The sequence below is a fragment of the Impatiens glandulifera genome, chromosome 5 (genome assembly GCF_907164915.1).
Source record: "Impatiens glandulifera chromosome 5, dImpGla2.1, whole genome shotgun sequence".
Classification (NCBI taxonomy): Eukaryota; Viridiplantae; Streptophyta; class Magnoliopsida; order Ericales; family Balsaminaceae; genus Impatiens; species Impatiens glandulifera.
In genome coordinates, this window is record NC_061866.1 from 39,881,173 (window position 1) to 39,898,440 (window position 17,268).

The following is a 17,268-nucleotide window of genomic DNA, read 5'->3' on the forward strand; positions in this document are numbered from 1 at the left end:
CAAACCAAATCAAACCATAATCCTAAATTAAACAAAATCTAACATAAATCAAACAAAATCATATATAACATTAATCAACCAAAATCAAACCAAAATCAAACCAAATCAAACCATAATCCTAAATTAAACAAAATCAAACATAAATCAAACAAAAACATATATAACATTAATCAACCTAAATCTAACAATTCCAAATCAAATCTAACCAATTCTAACATTATCAATCAACATAATCTAACATATATAACATTAATCAACCTAAATCTAACAATTCCAAACCAAATCTATCCAATTCTAACATTATCAATCAACCTAATCTAACATATATAACATTAATCAACCTAAATCTAACAATTCCAAACCAAATCTAATCAATTCTAACATTATAAATCAACCTAATCTAACATATATAACATTAATCAAACTAAATCTAACCATTCCTAAAAACTGACCCTAAAATCTAACATATATAACACTAATATATCTAAATAAACCTAAAGGCTTGAAACTGACCTTCAATCAGACGGACGGCGGAGGCACGGTTGAGGCGCGACTGAGAGCGGCGGCAGATCTTCAACCGGATCCGCGACATATCTTCAACCGGAGAGGCGTCTTGGCGGCTTCAAGAGGGGCGGCGTCTTGGCGGCGTTTTCTTCTACGGGCGGCGTCGTCTTCTTCAGTCGGAGGGAGTCGTCGGATGGCGGGAGGCGGCATCGTCTTCTTGTTGGAGGCGCTGACGAAAAGAAGCGGGGAGAGAGAGTAAGATTAGAGAAAAGAAACGGGGAAGGGAGAAAGAAGGGTTTTTTTTAATTAAATAGGTTATTTCCGAGAGTTATATGAAAACTCTCGGTTTTTACTTAATTAATTCCGAGAGTTTTCATATAACTCTCAGCTTTTATTAACAAAATGAATTCCAAGAGTTATATGAAAACTCTCGGTTTTTGATTGTTTAAATTCCGAGAGTTTTCATATAACTCTCGGTTTTGATTATTTTTTGACATTTATACAATTAAATTTAAATACACAAAACGAGAGGTTTTGGTATATTTGTCGGTTTTGATGCATATTTCTGAAAGTTATATATTTAACTTTCGGTTTTACAACATGACAAATTGTTAAATTATTTGGTTTCTCACTTTCTAATAACGTTGAACAACATTAATTTAACACATTTGATATCCTTAAAACATTTCTCAATCCATATGATCAAACATTACACAAATACATAGGATAATCCTACATAAACATTCATATACACTTCTCTATATGATCAAACACATTCATGAACATTTTAACATTAAACACAATCTAAATTTTTAAAATAAAACACACTTGATAATATTAGTTAGGAGTCTAGATTGGAAGGTAGAAAACTAATTAATTTAACAATTTGTGAAATAGTAATTCCGAGAGTTAATAGTAAAACTTTTGGTTTTTATGGGTATTTCCGAAAGTTTTACTCTTAACTCTCGGAATTACCATTTCACAAATTGTTAAATTAATTGATTTTTAATCTTCTAATGACCTTAAACAACATTAATTTAACACATTTGATAACCTTAAAACATTACATAATCCATATGATCAAACTTTATACACATTCATGTGATCATCAAACACAAACATATATATACACTTCTTTATATAATCAAACACAATCATAAACATTTTAACATTAAACACAATCTTAATTTTTAAAAAACAATACACACTTGATTAGATTATTTTGGAGTCTAGATTAGTAGGTGAAAAACCAATTAATTTTCCAAATTATGAAGTGGTAACACCGAAAGTTAATGGTATAACTTTCGGTTTTTATGGGTTTCCTCGAAAATTTTGAATAAACCTCTCGGTCCTGACCTTAAACATAATGTTTTTGGGAAAGGTCAAAACCGAAGGTTTATTTGAAAACCTTCGGTTTTGTGCCTTCCCAAACACTTAGAAAATTTTCTGTTTTTTTTAAACAAGGGTCAAAACCGAAGGTTTATTTGAAAACCTTCGGTTTTGTCCCTTCCCAACACTTAGAAAAATTTTCTGTTTTTTTTAAACAAGAGTCAAAACCGAAGGTTTATTTGAAAACCTTCGGTTTTGTCCCTTCCTAGACACTTAGAAAATTTTCTGTTTTTTTAAACAAGGGTCAAAACCGAAGGTTTATTTGAAAACCTTCGGTTTTGTCCCTTTTCAACACTTAAGAAAATTTTCTGTTTTTTTAAAGAAGGGTCAAAACCGAAGGTTTATTTGAAAACCTTCGGTTTTGTCCCTTCCCAACACTTAGAAAAAAATTTTGTTTTTTTAAACAAGATTCAAAACCGAAGGTTTATTTGAAAACCTTCGGTTTTGTCCCTTCCCAACACTTAGAAAATTTTCTGTTTTTTAAAACAAGGTCAAAACCGAATGTTTATTTGAAAACCTTCGGTTTTGTCCATTCCCAGACACTTAGAAAATTTTCCGGTTTTTTTAAACAAGGGTCAAAACCGAAGGTTTATTTGAAAACCTTCGAAATTACCCCTATTTTTTTGTTTAAAAGATACTATGTTATATAATTTTATCAAATAAAGGCAATATAATAAATAAAAGGAAATAAACCCTAAACAACATTAATAAATCAAAACCAAATTAAAGGATAATAATAATACATAATTATGAAAACTAAACACACCAAAATGTCATCATTCGTACGGAAACGATATTACATAATTAATCAACAATATAATCGAGAAATTAATTAGTAGATGTGGGAGGAGAAGGGGGTGGTTGATTCTGCCTCTTCAACAATTCAATTTGTTATTCGAGATTCTCCAATTTTTGCGCCATTTCAGCCTTGTCCGCTTTAATTTCATTAAGCATTTGGCCTCTTTCCGCAATCCTCAATCGGATTTCTTTCATTTCCAGCGTCATTTTCTTCACCTCTTCCTCACGTGCCACGGTTTCTGTTTGTGCTAGCAAATTATGGTAATGTCGAGACAGTTTCTCCAGTGTACGCCGAATACTCATCCATGACTCACCCATCCTAAATGCATTTCATATATATATATATATATATATATATCAAACACAATAACCAAAATATATCATTCATTTAACAAAATCTAACAGAATCATATATATTTAACAAACTAACCTAAATCTAATCTAAACAATAACAAATCTAAATCATAATACCAAACAAATAATCTAAACTAGCATAAATCTAGATAATATAAACCAAATGATAACAAATCTAAATCTAAAAACAAAAAACAAATAAAAAACTAACCTGGAACGGAGAAGAAGAACAGGAGGCGGTTGCGGTGCGGGAGAGAGAGAGAGAAAGGAGAGAGAGGCGAATGAAAAAGAGAAGGGGTGTAGGGTTTGTATTTATAAAGGTATTTACCGAAGGTTTTTCAATAAACCTTCGGTTTTGAGAAAAGTCAAAACCGAAGGTTTATTGAAAAACCTTCAGTAATAAGAATCACGGGATTTAATTTTTTTTTCTTTTTTTGGATGAGTCAAAACCGAAGGTTTTTAGTATAAACCTTCGCAATTAACAATTTTAGGAAAAGGTAAAACCGAAAGTTCTTTAAATAACCTTCGCAATTAATCATTCTCCAACTTAGAATATTTTTTCAATTTTTGGGATGAGTCAAATACGACGGTTTAATGGAAACCTTCGTATTTAAACATTTCAGGAAAGGTAAAACCGAAAGTTTTTTGAATAACCTTCGCAATTAACCAAACTCCCAACACTTATAATTTTTTTGAATTTTTGGGAATGTCAAAGGTACTAATTAGTAAAACCGAAAGTTTTAGACACCTCTCGGAATCTATTTTCAATAACGAAAGATTTGTTCCTCTCGGGATCAATTAGGAGAGTTTTATAAAACCCTCGGTAATATCTGTCGGTAAAGGTCATTTTTTACCAGTGATATATATATATATGTATATATATATATGACATAACCTTGTTTTCAATTTATTTCACTATTTCTTTATTTCTAATTCATAAAATATGGGGAAAAAATTACGTTTATCAATTCCTGTTATTCATAATTTTTTTGTTATTTTTTTAAACTCAAAAATATTATTAAACCCATCCCAACTCAAATTTCTAGATATATCCCTGATGTTAGGCATTACGGTTGTTAAATATATGGAGAAATTGTATTGAATAATTATATTGAATAATTATATTGAATTACATAAATTATGTCTATGATGAAACTAATATAATATTAATATAATATAATAATAATATATAATAATATATGTTAGGCATTACTCATTATTGAATTACATAAATTATATTAAACTTATGATTAAACTAATATAATATAATAATAATATTATCACAATTTATAAAATTATGACAAAATCTTATAGATATATTATCTTATATCATAACATCGTTCCACAAACTCAAGATGGAAAGAACTTGAATAACTTGAGATTGAAGATGAGACTGTGAAATATTGATATTATATTTTTCAAACTTGATAAACTCGTGAGTGTTAAAATCTATCAAATTATAGGATGATAGTGTGTTAACTGATAAACCAACGAATAAAGTAGAATCCCATTAGCGTTGAATGATGGGGTAAAACAACAACTAAAAGAACTCTGATGTTACTAATGAGTGTTGAGATCAATTCATCGATGGTGTTGGTAAAATTAAGTGAAGAATTAATTAACTTAGAAGAAATTATTTAGAAAAACTAAGTAAAGAGTTAATTAACAGAAAAATACGAAATATTAAACAACTGAGTTTTGATGATGTTTAAATATGAATAAAGTTAAGTCGTCTAATTGTTTCTATGCAGATGCATCAGACTTTGCTACTTAGACGTGGTCTAAGCAAACTAATTAAACGTGTTACGTAGTTAGACGTGTAGTCTAATAGATACGTAGTTAAACGTGCAGTCTAACAGATACGTAGTTAGACGTGCAGTTTAACAGATACGTAGTTACAAGTGTAGTCTAACTGATACGTAGTTATAAGTGCAGTCTAACAGATACGTAGTTAGACGTGCAGTCTAACAGATACGTAGTCAGACATGCATTCTAACAGATACGTGGTCAGACGTGCAGTCTAACAGATACGTAGTTAGACGTGTAATCTAACAAATACATAGTTAGACGTGCAGTCTAACAGATACATAGTTAGACGTGCAGTCTAACAGATATGTAGTTAGACGTGTAGTCTAATAGATACATGGTTAGACGTGTAGTTTAACAGATACGTAGTTAAACGTGCGGTATAATAGTTGAAAGTTAGACGCAGGGAGTCTAACTTCTTCAGACTAGTCTGAAGGGACACATAGTTAGACGTGTCGTCTAACTCCATTAGACCTGGTGGTCTAATGGATCCTGCTATTAGACGGGGGCATCTAACTTCATTAAATTTGGTAGTCTAATGGAGCACGTCTAATGCCTCGCTTCAACAGTTGTTTGAAGTCAGCATCCATCTACCCACGATCAACTAGTTGTACGCTACTCCTGCTCCACTAATCTGTGTAGATCAGTACGAATGTCAGTTGCATCCAATGAATGAATGCCACGTAAGTAAATATTCTTTCTACTACTTGTTCTTGCAGGACAATTCTAGAAGAATATTTGGCGCACTACCAGATTGGTATGGTCACGATCTTTGTGCACAGAGTCTGTTGTACATGTGTACTATGGAGGTTTTCCAATGGGTGCTTGCCACGTTTCATTCAGAAGATTCGACTGTTGGTACCTTCTCTCTATTTAAAGATCTTCAAGGATAACGGACGAACAATTGGACTTACAATCTATCTTACGAATTTCTTACTTGCTTACTGAGTTTTGTACATCAAGAGAGAGAGAGAATCAAAGTATTGTCTAGTTGAGAGATATTCTTCAATATACTGTAAGTTGAGCAGAGTCTGTTCTGTTCAATAGTTAACTAGAACTGAAACTGTATTTGATTCAAAGAAAAGTATAGTGAATCCTTCTAGTGGTTGGAAGAAAATGTGACATAAGAGAGTTTTGCTCCGAACATCCATAAACAACCCTATGTGTCTTTTATATTTTGTCCTACATTATTTCATCTTCCAATCTGTCCTTCCTTACAATGGAGAATGTTCTAGCTTGTTTGTTTTTTTTAATTTTATTTTATTTATTTATCTAGGAAATATCAAATATAGGCTATTCTTGCTATTATGTTAACTAGTTCACTCCTATATACCAATGTTGTCTATTTCATTTTATTTTATTTTATTTTTATATCTATAATGTTCTTGAGTAAGAAAATATTTTATAACCACTCTTACTCCTATGTAAAGTATTATTAGGTCATTTCTTTTCTTCAGATCTGATTAGTCTTTCCGACTATTTTCTTTACGTCTAAAAAACTTAACAAATATTAATCGCATTTAAATTAACAAATATTATTAGTTGCCGTTATCCAAATTGGATTTAGGTAATTGTCGTCAAGTATATTTTTTTTAAGTAAGCTTGGTAAGTTTTGTAATTGTATTAGAGTCGTCTTGTTGGTCTTATTTATTTATTTGATTTTGGTTTGAAAAATCCATTCAAGAATCTTCTCAAGCATTGTTTCAATTTTTTTAATTTATTTTTTTAGTATTTTGCATATACAGTAAAACCTCGATAAATTAATACTCTTAGGACCGGGAAAAATTATTAATTAATCGAAATATAATTAATTGATAAATTAATAATTATTAATTAATCGATAAATTAATAATTTATTAATTTATCGAGATATTCATTAATTTTAGTAAATTAAATAAATTTCTGAATGTAATTAAATTATAGATGCATGAATTTAAATAAGTTAAATACATTCATAATATTAATAAACTTAATTCATTAATGAATTTAAATTAAGTTCATAAATATAAAAAATAATTAAATAAACACATTCATTCATGTACATAGTTGTAGGTATACAAATCATTAGTAATGTTATGAAAAATAAAAAAGAAGATAAAACAGAAAATGACAATACAGAGTTTGAGTCGATCTCACGAAAGAATGTATTTTAAGCAACAATTACATTGCGTAGTTTTCTCTTGCAATATGAACATAGTACGCCACAGTTCCGTAATGAATTAAGAATGATTCAAGATGAAGTACAAGAAGACGTAAATTTTAAAAGGAAGCAAATTACATTAGATTTTTATTATAAAAGTTCATCTTAGAATAAATATTTATAATTTTGATATAATATGGAATTATTAATTTATGTAGAACCACTCCGCGTAACCAATTCTGGAGGCAGCCAGGTCAGAGCACTAACGAAGGCTTCCCAGGGAGAAGTGTTCGATCGATTACGTATTAATCAATATTCGATTGATTGGTCTAAGGTTATCTTTTATGATTACATTAGTAATAATCCAGCCGAGGGGGATTATTCCGGACAGGCTCCATGGATAATGGGGATGGAATAGCGGTTGGATGGGGACGAATTATCTTAACGAAAACCTGATTTTTGGCTCTCGTTATAAGATTTATATGCATTAATAAAATTATATTATCTTATAAATTTAACGAATTATTCATTTATTTTTTGAACTACGAAAATTTGTTAATTAAGGAGGTTATTAATTTAACTAATTTTATTAAAAAAAATTGTCAAGTATGTAAAGCAGCTATCTTCTTTTACTTTAATTGTTTTGTTTTAAATTTATTATAATTTATTTATTTTTTGTTTGGTTGTTTTTAATGTTTTAACAAAGATTAGGAGTTGGATCTAGGTTTATGAAAGAGGAAAACAATAGATATAAAAGAGTTTCAAACATATTTTTTAAGGAAGCAAAGATGGAAGAACATCTTATGTATTGTTTCAATTTTTATTTTATTTTTTAGTATTTTTATATAAGTTAGTTTCGTGGCATGTATGTAAAGTAGCTATCTTCTTTGAATTTATTTATTTTTGATTTGGTTGTTTTTAAGTTGAATGTTTTTAACAAATGTTAGGAGTTGGATCTAGGTTTGAGGAAAGCGATAGATATAAAAGAGTTTCAAGCATTTTTCTAAGGAAGCAAAGATGGAAGAACAGGCTCTAAACCCTAAGAAGACCAAGAAAACGGAGCTGTGGGCGGCGCTTCTCCTTCAATCGACCAAGTACCAAACCACATTCTCGTCGATATCCTTTCTTGTCTTCCGATCAAATCCCTCATACAGTGCAGGAGCGTCTGCAAATCCTTTCTCTATCTAATCTCTGCAGATCCCGATTTTCGCTCCTTACACCTCTCAAGATCCACTCCTGAGCTCCTACTCTACCATTTCGTTTCGAAAAAGATGATTCTCTTCGATTCCGACGCCGACCAAGCACACCTGCTCCCTCCCCGCTTCGACCAACATTCCGATATGATTATCGTGAACTCGTGCCGCGGTCTGCTCTGTCTCCGCTCACTGCGTACCTCCTTTCCCTTTTACGTCTTTAATCCCATCTCTATGGAATTCACTATAATCCCAAATCCCACGCCGATCGAGAGTAAAAACCATGTTTCTTTGATGATTCGGGTACAGTCCCATGTCCGATAAATACAAGCTTATAAGGGTATCAAAGTCTCGCGATTCAACTGGTAAAAACTGTTTCTTTACCCACATTTACACAATCGGAACACCTTCTTCTTCTTCTTGGAGGATAATTGAAGATGCTCCAATACAAGAGATTGCACAGTGTTTTTCAACGTTCCTTGATGGGCGTTTATATTGGATAATGGATGAGGTAGGAGGAGGATTTATCTATCGTTATGGGTTCATGATTTATTTCGATTTTGATAGTGAAACATTAGGAACATCAAAATTGCCGCCTCCTTTTGATACCACCCGAGATAGAAATCCTGTGAGTGTGGTTAACTTTGACGTGTTTCAAGGTATGTTGAGATTAACACAAAATTGTAACATACTTAGAGTAGGTCTTCCATCTGATTTCGGAACCAACAACCACGTTTGGGTTATGAAGGGGTTAGGGGTTGATGAATCGTGGTGCTTAGAAGAGCTTGATTTTTCATTTTCTGCCAAGTATATAAGCAATAATAAGTCTGAGGCATTGGTTTATTCAACTGGTTATTTTAAGGTTACATACAACCAGATTGGGGAGGAGATTTTTTATAGTTCATTAACACCACTCTCTCATGTTCCTATCCTGCTGCCCCTCAAGGAATTACTGATAGGAGTTGAAGTCCATCTCCTAAAGTCAACTCAAAGGTAATTTAATTTCATTCTCTTATATATAAGAAATTGTGGATAGAAGAAGATTTGGATCTAATATGGTATTGTTTCTCTCTTTATATGGGAGACAATATTATAATCATGTGATCCCTCTTTTAGTCTAGCTATCCCTCTTCTAGTCGAGCTGTTACGAGTTTAAGGTCCAAGTTCTGCACCTAATTACATAATTAAGTATGTTAGCGAGTTATTTATTTAACTCGCGGGAATTACTCGCACTCTATAAGAGAAACAAAACATAGCGTTCTCAAAAGATAAATATTATAGTTATATTTTACACTATAATAGTTAAAATAAATTTATAAATGTTGTCCTATTTTAGTAGGTCATTATGGTTTTCTTCTTCCAATCCCACTATATTTTTATGTTTTAGTAACAATAAGTCTTAGAAGACAAAATAATCAACTTTTATTATTATTATTTCTCTTCATATTATTTTGATCTCTTAATTTACAATGTTAGAGTTTTTCTTTGAATTTATCAAACATGTCTTTGTAGGGAAATTTATGACTAATAATTTTTTTTTATTTTTTTTTTTTGAGAGTTTTAAGATTTTTACAATTACAAATAATTCTTCTTTTATTGATTTTAGCCAACATTCTTCATATAAAATTTCTTTGAATGATTGTGGCTCACAAGAGAACAATCCAATCTCAATCTGGGTTATGAATATTACTTGTAAAAGTTGGAGAATTCCTAACTTGGAATGGAATGCAATCGGATTAATTGGTAATACCAATAAATTATTTATTAGAGTCTTCTTGTATAGGATGTTAAGACGCACTACCTTGAGATTGAGAAGATGGTTGGATAAAAAAAATAAAAGATTATTTATTTACAATTTTAAAAAGCTTAAAATTGGAACTAGTGATCTTGCAAAAAAAATAAAAAAAATACTATTAGTTATAAATTTTTCTACAAAGAATGTTTCGTAATTTCAAGAAAAACTCTAACATTGTAAACTAAAAGATCTATAGTCTTCTCATTAAATATGAAGAGATACGATAATAATGGAAGTTAATTATCTTGTCTATAATAAAAGATAACGATTTATTGTCGCTGAACATATAAATATAGTGGGATTGGAAAAAGAATACATAATGACCTTTTAAGAAGGACTATCTTTATAAATTTATTTTATCTAGTTTAGTGTTCAATATGCTTATAATATTTAATTCCTGCAGCGGGTTAACTAGATGCTATACATGCGGCATAATGGGCTCGAACCCAGGATGTCAAGATGCACTACCTTGGGATTTAATTGAATGAGCAAATAAATGTGATCTCAATTCTTTAACTCCTTTCCTCTCTCAATCCCAATTAGTCTTTTAAATAAAAGATAACTTCTGGAGACTTCATTCTTACCTTTAGCGCACATTCACTCATTCACTTTTAACTGAAAACATGTTAGAAAACTTTTGTTCGTCATTTCAATATATAGTTTTACACTATTTTTCTTGTCAAATAGTTTGAATCTTCCTTCCATCATTCAAACTAATTCAAACTAACCGAACAAATGTTTTTTTTGAATAAATGAAATAATATTTCAAATATAATATTCTCCTAATATTATCTTATTATTGTTGTTCCATTGTTGTTGATTGTTCTCACAACCAATAATGAGTGATGTACTTTTTTTTGCAGCAAAAATTACTAAGAAGAAATGGTGACAATTTTAGTAATTTCAGCTGATAACTGAAATATGGTACTACATTTTTCTATCATGTGCTTAACTTTATTTTCTTAGCTTTTTATTTTATTTTGTTGAACATATGCTCAGTTACTCTTTGTTTGTTACAATTTTTGGGTTTTATATCTACTCTTACTATTTGGCGATGATGGATTGATTGGTTTGAGGAGTTATTTGTGTGGTTGGTGATACTATTATTATTGTAGGATAAACCCTAAAGCTTTCAAATTATTATTTATTTTTTTTGTCAAATTTTGATTTTACTGATTTAAGCAAGTCATTTGGAATACCATTTATAAGAGCTTGTTTAATTTTATGTTGACTATTTAAGATTGTTTTTGGGTTTTAAAAAGATATTGTTTGATAAAATAGTGAGTTATTTAAGATTTTTTAGAATAAATTATTAAAATATATATTTTTAGAATAAATTATTAAAATATTTTTTAAAGTTAAAATTTAATAAATTAAAATTATATCTATTTATTTTATTTAATAAATAAATTATTTTTTGATTAAAATAAAATTTTATAACATTCTTTTAAAATAAATATAAAATATATATTTATTTTATTGAAAGATCTTTAAGTTTCTCTCTATACTCTACATGTACAGTAGCTTTTTACCAACTAGTTTGAATTTGTATTATTGAATCATGTTTTTATTAAATTTGTTTTTCACAAAAAAAGTAATAATTTATTATTATTATTAAATACAGTAAAAACATTTATTAATATAAAATATTATAAAAGAAATATGTTTAAATTTAGTTGAAAATTTTATTTTATAATTATCACTTTTAAAAATTATAATAATTTTTGAAAATTAATGAATTAAAAGTCGAGAGTAATTTTATTAATATTTAATATAAAATTTATGATTGAATTAGATAAATTTTATTTTTAAGATAAAGTGAATGTAAAATTAGTTTTTTTTTATTAAAATAAATATATTTGATTAACTTTTCTTTATCAAATATTTCTTTTGCAAAATAAAAAGTTGTTAGTATCAAATAAATAAATATTATTATAAAAACTAAGAACTTACTTACTAAAACAATTATTATTTCAAGCTTAAAAAAATTATTAAAATTAATTACTGTTAATTTTAATATATCTTGCTATTTTAATGTCAGAATTTTAACCTTTCTAATTATACTATTTAAAAATCTTCAAGATGCATGAATAAGTATAAATGAAGTTATAAAAAAGAAAAAAGAAAAAAGAAAATAATTTTAATAAATGTTTTGAAATTTAAATAAATATCAAGAATAGAATTTAATTTTATAATTCATCTTTCTTGATTGTCATTATTTTGAATGTAATAATTAATTTTGAAAACAATTACTTAAAATAAATTATGGCAATATATAGTGCAATATATTAAACAAAATATTTCATAAATACAAAATTCTTTATTTTTACAGATTTTAAATATTATGATAAATTAATCAAAATAAAAAATATAATAATAAATTAATTAGAGATACATACTATTACAAAATAAATATTTTTTCTTTAAATATTTAATAGATATATAAATATATTAACAACAATTAATAAATTGATAATATATACCTATTTATAATTTCATAAGCTAATTTTGATTTTTTTATGTTTAATATTTTATTTTATAATTTTATGATAATTTAGTTTTGTCAATTCCATTTTAGTTTTAGTTATAATTATTGCAAATTATATGTGGTATTATTTTTTTTTATGAATTTCATCCGTGAACTTTTTCTACAAAGCTAGGAGATGTTTTAAGAAAGTATATTATATATGTCAATTAATTTATAAACTTTAATTTTAAAAAAATTTAAATATATATATATATATATATATAAAAGGAGTATAGGGGGAGGGAATTTGAGGGGGAGGGAATTTGAGGGAGAGAATGGGGGAGAGAATAATGTGTCACTACATCACTGGTTGACTCCAAATCGAACTCCCCTGAAAATTGAAGAGGGATGCGTCAACGATTGAAAGAGAGTTGTCGTCGGTCACTTCATGGGCATCCACAAGGCCCCATTCCGAGCAACCAATACAATCCTCTTCCAATAATGGAGCGAAAAGTGACTCAAAAAAGTCAATGTCAACGACTTTGATTATTTCTTCCTCACTTTTGGCACGGAGCCCGAAGCCTAAGCTAATTCCGACTCAGATTTCACTTTCATATTCAACTTATGCTTCAAGCTCGTCAAATGGAACGAAGAAATGGCCGCCAATAGCAAACCGCCATAATCCGAATAAGTGTGGGTGAGACTAAGAAACATCACACCGCACCTTTGTCATGCCAAAGCACTTGCCTACATCGTCGGACTCATTGGAAAGCCACTTAAGCTCGACCCCGATTTTGACTCGTTTGAACGAGTTACGTTTGCACGCATTTGCATTGAGATAGACTCAACGAGTACAAAACCGAAAAAAATCGAGCTAAAATGCATGAATGGAAACATTGCCACCATTGAGGTCATGTACGAGCAACCGGGAAAAGAGGACGAGGAAAAGCATAAGAAACCCATAGCCACCCCCGAATAAGAGAATGTCAAGGTGGTCAAGAAATCATATATTGAAGTCCTCAAGGCAAATGAAAGTCACAACGAACACGTCAACGAGAACCAAACCGATCCCGATCCCACCATGCCCGAAACCATGGTCCTTTTCCCACCAATTAGATTCGAAATTCCCGGCGTCGACGTGAATGATAGCAAAAGACAAAGCATCTCGGAAACTATGAGCTCATAAACCAAATAAAGCCGCAATATTGTCAAAGAAACCATCTCAAGGGAAACAACTCATTCACCCAACTCCAAACTCAAGCCCAAAAGGAAAAAAATGACAAGAGATGTCAGCGAAGACGAAGAAGCCGATACTCTATCCGAAAATTTATCCTAAAAAGACCTAAGGGTGACAAGAAAGAAGGAAATAAAGAACAAGGGTAAAGACATTAGAGACGAGGCCGGAGAAGTCAACCCCATCATTTTGTTTTAGTTGCATGATTGTTAGTTTCATCCCTTATTCACTTTTGTAAATTGATTTCATGTCCGTGTGCGTTTTCCAGGCCAACTATGGATTCCTCATGACTATCGTGTGTTGATTTTGAGCAAATTATTGTAAGCTCAATTTCAGCTCTTGTCACTAGTAAAAAAAAGACTATTAAAGACGGCGAAAACCGTCGTTAAAAGCTTTATTGCCGACGTTAATAATTATTAACGTCGGCGAACAAAGCCGTCGCTCGTGGACACTATAAATCTCGAGGTTAAAAGTTTTTGATTATTAACCACGGCTTTATGTGGAGGAAGCCGTGGTTAATAATATTGTATTATTAATCACACGTTACGAAAGTCGTGGTTAATAATACAGTATTATTAACCACGGCGTTACGAAAACCGTGGTTAATAATACAGTATTATTAAACACGGCGTTACGAAAGCCGTGGTTAATAATACAGTATTACTAATCACGGTGTTACAAAAGCCGTGATTAATAATACTATATTATTAACCACGGCGTTACAAAAAATGTGGTTAATAATACTGTATTATTAACCACGACTTTCGTAACGCCGTGATTAATAATACTGTATTATTAACCACGACTTTCGTAACGCCGTGGTTAATAATACTATATTATTAACCACGACTTTCGTAACGCCGTGGTTAATAATTTTAAAAAAAATAAAAAACCACGATTATTTTTTTATTTTCACAAAACCCGTTTTAAATATTTTTACGAAAAAGAAGACAATACAAAAAAACCATTCTTAAATAAAATTAAATCCAAATTCAAAAAAATACTAAATAGTAATACAAAAATTTGAAATTAAATTGTAATGGGAATTCACTGATTAGGGTTTAGGGGGAGGATGGGAAATCATAGACATGAACGCCTCAAAAGCTTCTTTTTGTGCGTGCACCTCCGCCTGGATATCGTTAATCCTTTTCTCTTGTGCCTCATTTTGTGCTTCATGTGCCTCCTTTTGTGCTTCCTGTTCTGCGCGTATCATATTAATTTCTTCTCGCAGAATCCTGTTCTCCTCCATCAGCGTTTGTTGTGACACACGCGAGTTGATGCTTGAAGAAGAACTTCCCCTTTGATCGGGTCTGAAGTGAGTGGGACGTATACCCGATCCCATCCCTGTCACCCTCCCGTGTCCCTGTCGTCCTAAAGCGGACTCAAACACCTCGAGCGGCGACAAATTAGGATTTGTTTCTAGCCGTTCACGCATCACAGACTACAATCATTTACAACATTAATGTTAGTAATTTTAAACTTGTACATTCAAACTAAAATGTTAGAAATGATAACAACTTACGACGGCCTGTTGAACGAGCAGAGAAGGCGTGGGAGTCGGATCATCGGCAGTCGCTCTCCTAGTGTGTGTTTGTAGAAAGAACTCTGCTTCACTAGGGGGTGTCCCATCTCCCTCTCCTATATACAAATAACATACACATATCATATGTTAGATAATATGTAAATTGAATACTTTAACTAAAAATTACCATATCTCGTTCTTTCTGCGAAAATGGTTTGCTGCCGGTGTGGTGGGGGTAAATCAATTTCTTTCTGTTGTCAGCGTTGGTCTTACTTCTTTTCTACAATGATAAGATATTAGTTGTTAGTTAATAGTCGAAAAACACATATAAAGATATATATACGACTATGTACTACACCTTAAATTCAGACGTGAAGTAGTGATTGTCAAGCAAATAATTTCAATCTTCGCCATAAAATTCTGGAGGAGGGTTTGTTCTGATTTTGTCATCGTCATCAATATACGGGTCAATGTAAGTCTTCTTGTTTGCATATCTCCACCTATCCCATGCCTTCTTTACTTGTGGCATCGTCTTATCTCTATAGGCTTCAATGGGAATGTCTGTTGAACTCTCGAAAGGATCCTGAAAAATAACAACATATTTTAGGATTTAAAAGTTTTAAATTATAAGATAACACATTAAAAATTATAGAACTCACAGAGATAGACTGCCATATATGGTTTAATTGGGATTGGGAGAGTTCAGACCAATTTTTTAAACGATGTGGCACCAACTCGCCTTTCCGCACAACGCTCCCAATATGGCGAGACCAATAGCAGGCGTTATCACATATAGGTCTTCCATCCAAGTCCCTAAACTCCAACCTCATCTTCTCTCCGGTTCCCATTCTTGCAAGAAATGTGTTTCTATTCTTCCCTCGTCCCCTCCTCGATGAAGTCTCTACTGTAAATAACATTAAAACAATATTTGTTAAAATTTATATAATTATTTAAAAATATCGTATAAGTTATTATTAACTACCTGCAGTCTTAGGAACGGGAGATTCTTCCACTGAGGTGCGAGATTCCTCGGGAATGGTGTCATCTGGATCATCCAGTCTCGCAATATCATGAAGCTCTGATCCCATAAATTGCATAGGATCGTCGGACTCTACATTATTTGTACGAGCTTCATCATCTGTACGAGCTCCATCATTTGTACCATCATCATATGTACGAGCTTTGAGGTACTCCAAATGATTCGATAGTCTTTGCATTCTGAGAGCATCTAACTCTTTCGATATTCTCGAATGTTTAGGATCCCGTTTAGGTGGCATGATATCTGAAAAAAAAAGTTAAATTTTTAAATAAGTAATCATATTTTAATACACACAAATAAAACCTGTCTAGATATGCGAATAACGAGGATTTATCTTTGTGACAATTTTCCATTCATCTCGAGATGTCATATCCGTAGCATAAAAAACTTGGTGTGCTTGATTTGCCATTACAAACGGATTATGACTTTGAGTTCTCAATATCCTATTCACATTAACACTGACAAACCCATATTTATCTATTTTTATACCACGGTCTTTGGATTGAACATCAAACCATCTACACTTGAAAAGAATCACTCGGTTACCACCAAAATACTAAACTTCTATGATATCTGTGAGTACTCCGTAATAATTTACCGTTTCGGTCCCATTGTTGCCAACTACACAAACACCACTATTTTGCGTGGTTAACCCTTCGTCATGCTTCTCGGTGTTGAACTTATATCCGTTTATTTTATATGATTTATATTTCTTAGCATAAATTGTCGGGCCACTTCCAAGAGTCTTCAGACTCAAAGTTCGATCTGATTCATCATTCAATTGATCCACTTTCGTCTTGAAAAAGTTGATGTAAAGTTTATCGCGTTCAAGACTAGATAAATTGAGTCGCCCTGTATCGGTCAATTCTTGCGTGAATTCGCTGCATATAATGAAATTTAATTGTAATTAGTTATTTAAAAAATTCACACTTGGTCATTGATCAGCTTATGAACTCTTACTTGAAATATTGTTCAATTTCGATACAATTTCTCAAAATGTATACATGAGCACTCTCTCGATCACCCG

General features: G+C 31.0%; 1 protein-coding gene across 1 annotated transcript; it reads left to right on the plus strand.

Annotated features, from left to right (window-relative positions):
- Nucleotides 1-8,497: 8,497 nt before the first annotated feature.
- Nucleotides 8,498-11,034, plus strand: LOC124939331. Its single transcript, XM_047479813.1, has 2 exons — nt 8,498-9,177; nt 10,843-11,034. Exons 1-2 carry the CDS (start codon nt 8,498-8,500, stop codon nt 10,853-10,855), a joined length of 693 nt encoding a protein of 230 aa, XP_047335769.1. The 3' UTR covers nt 10,856-11,034.
- Nucleotides 11,035-17,268: the final 6,234 nt, after the last annotated feature.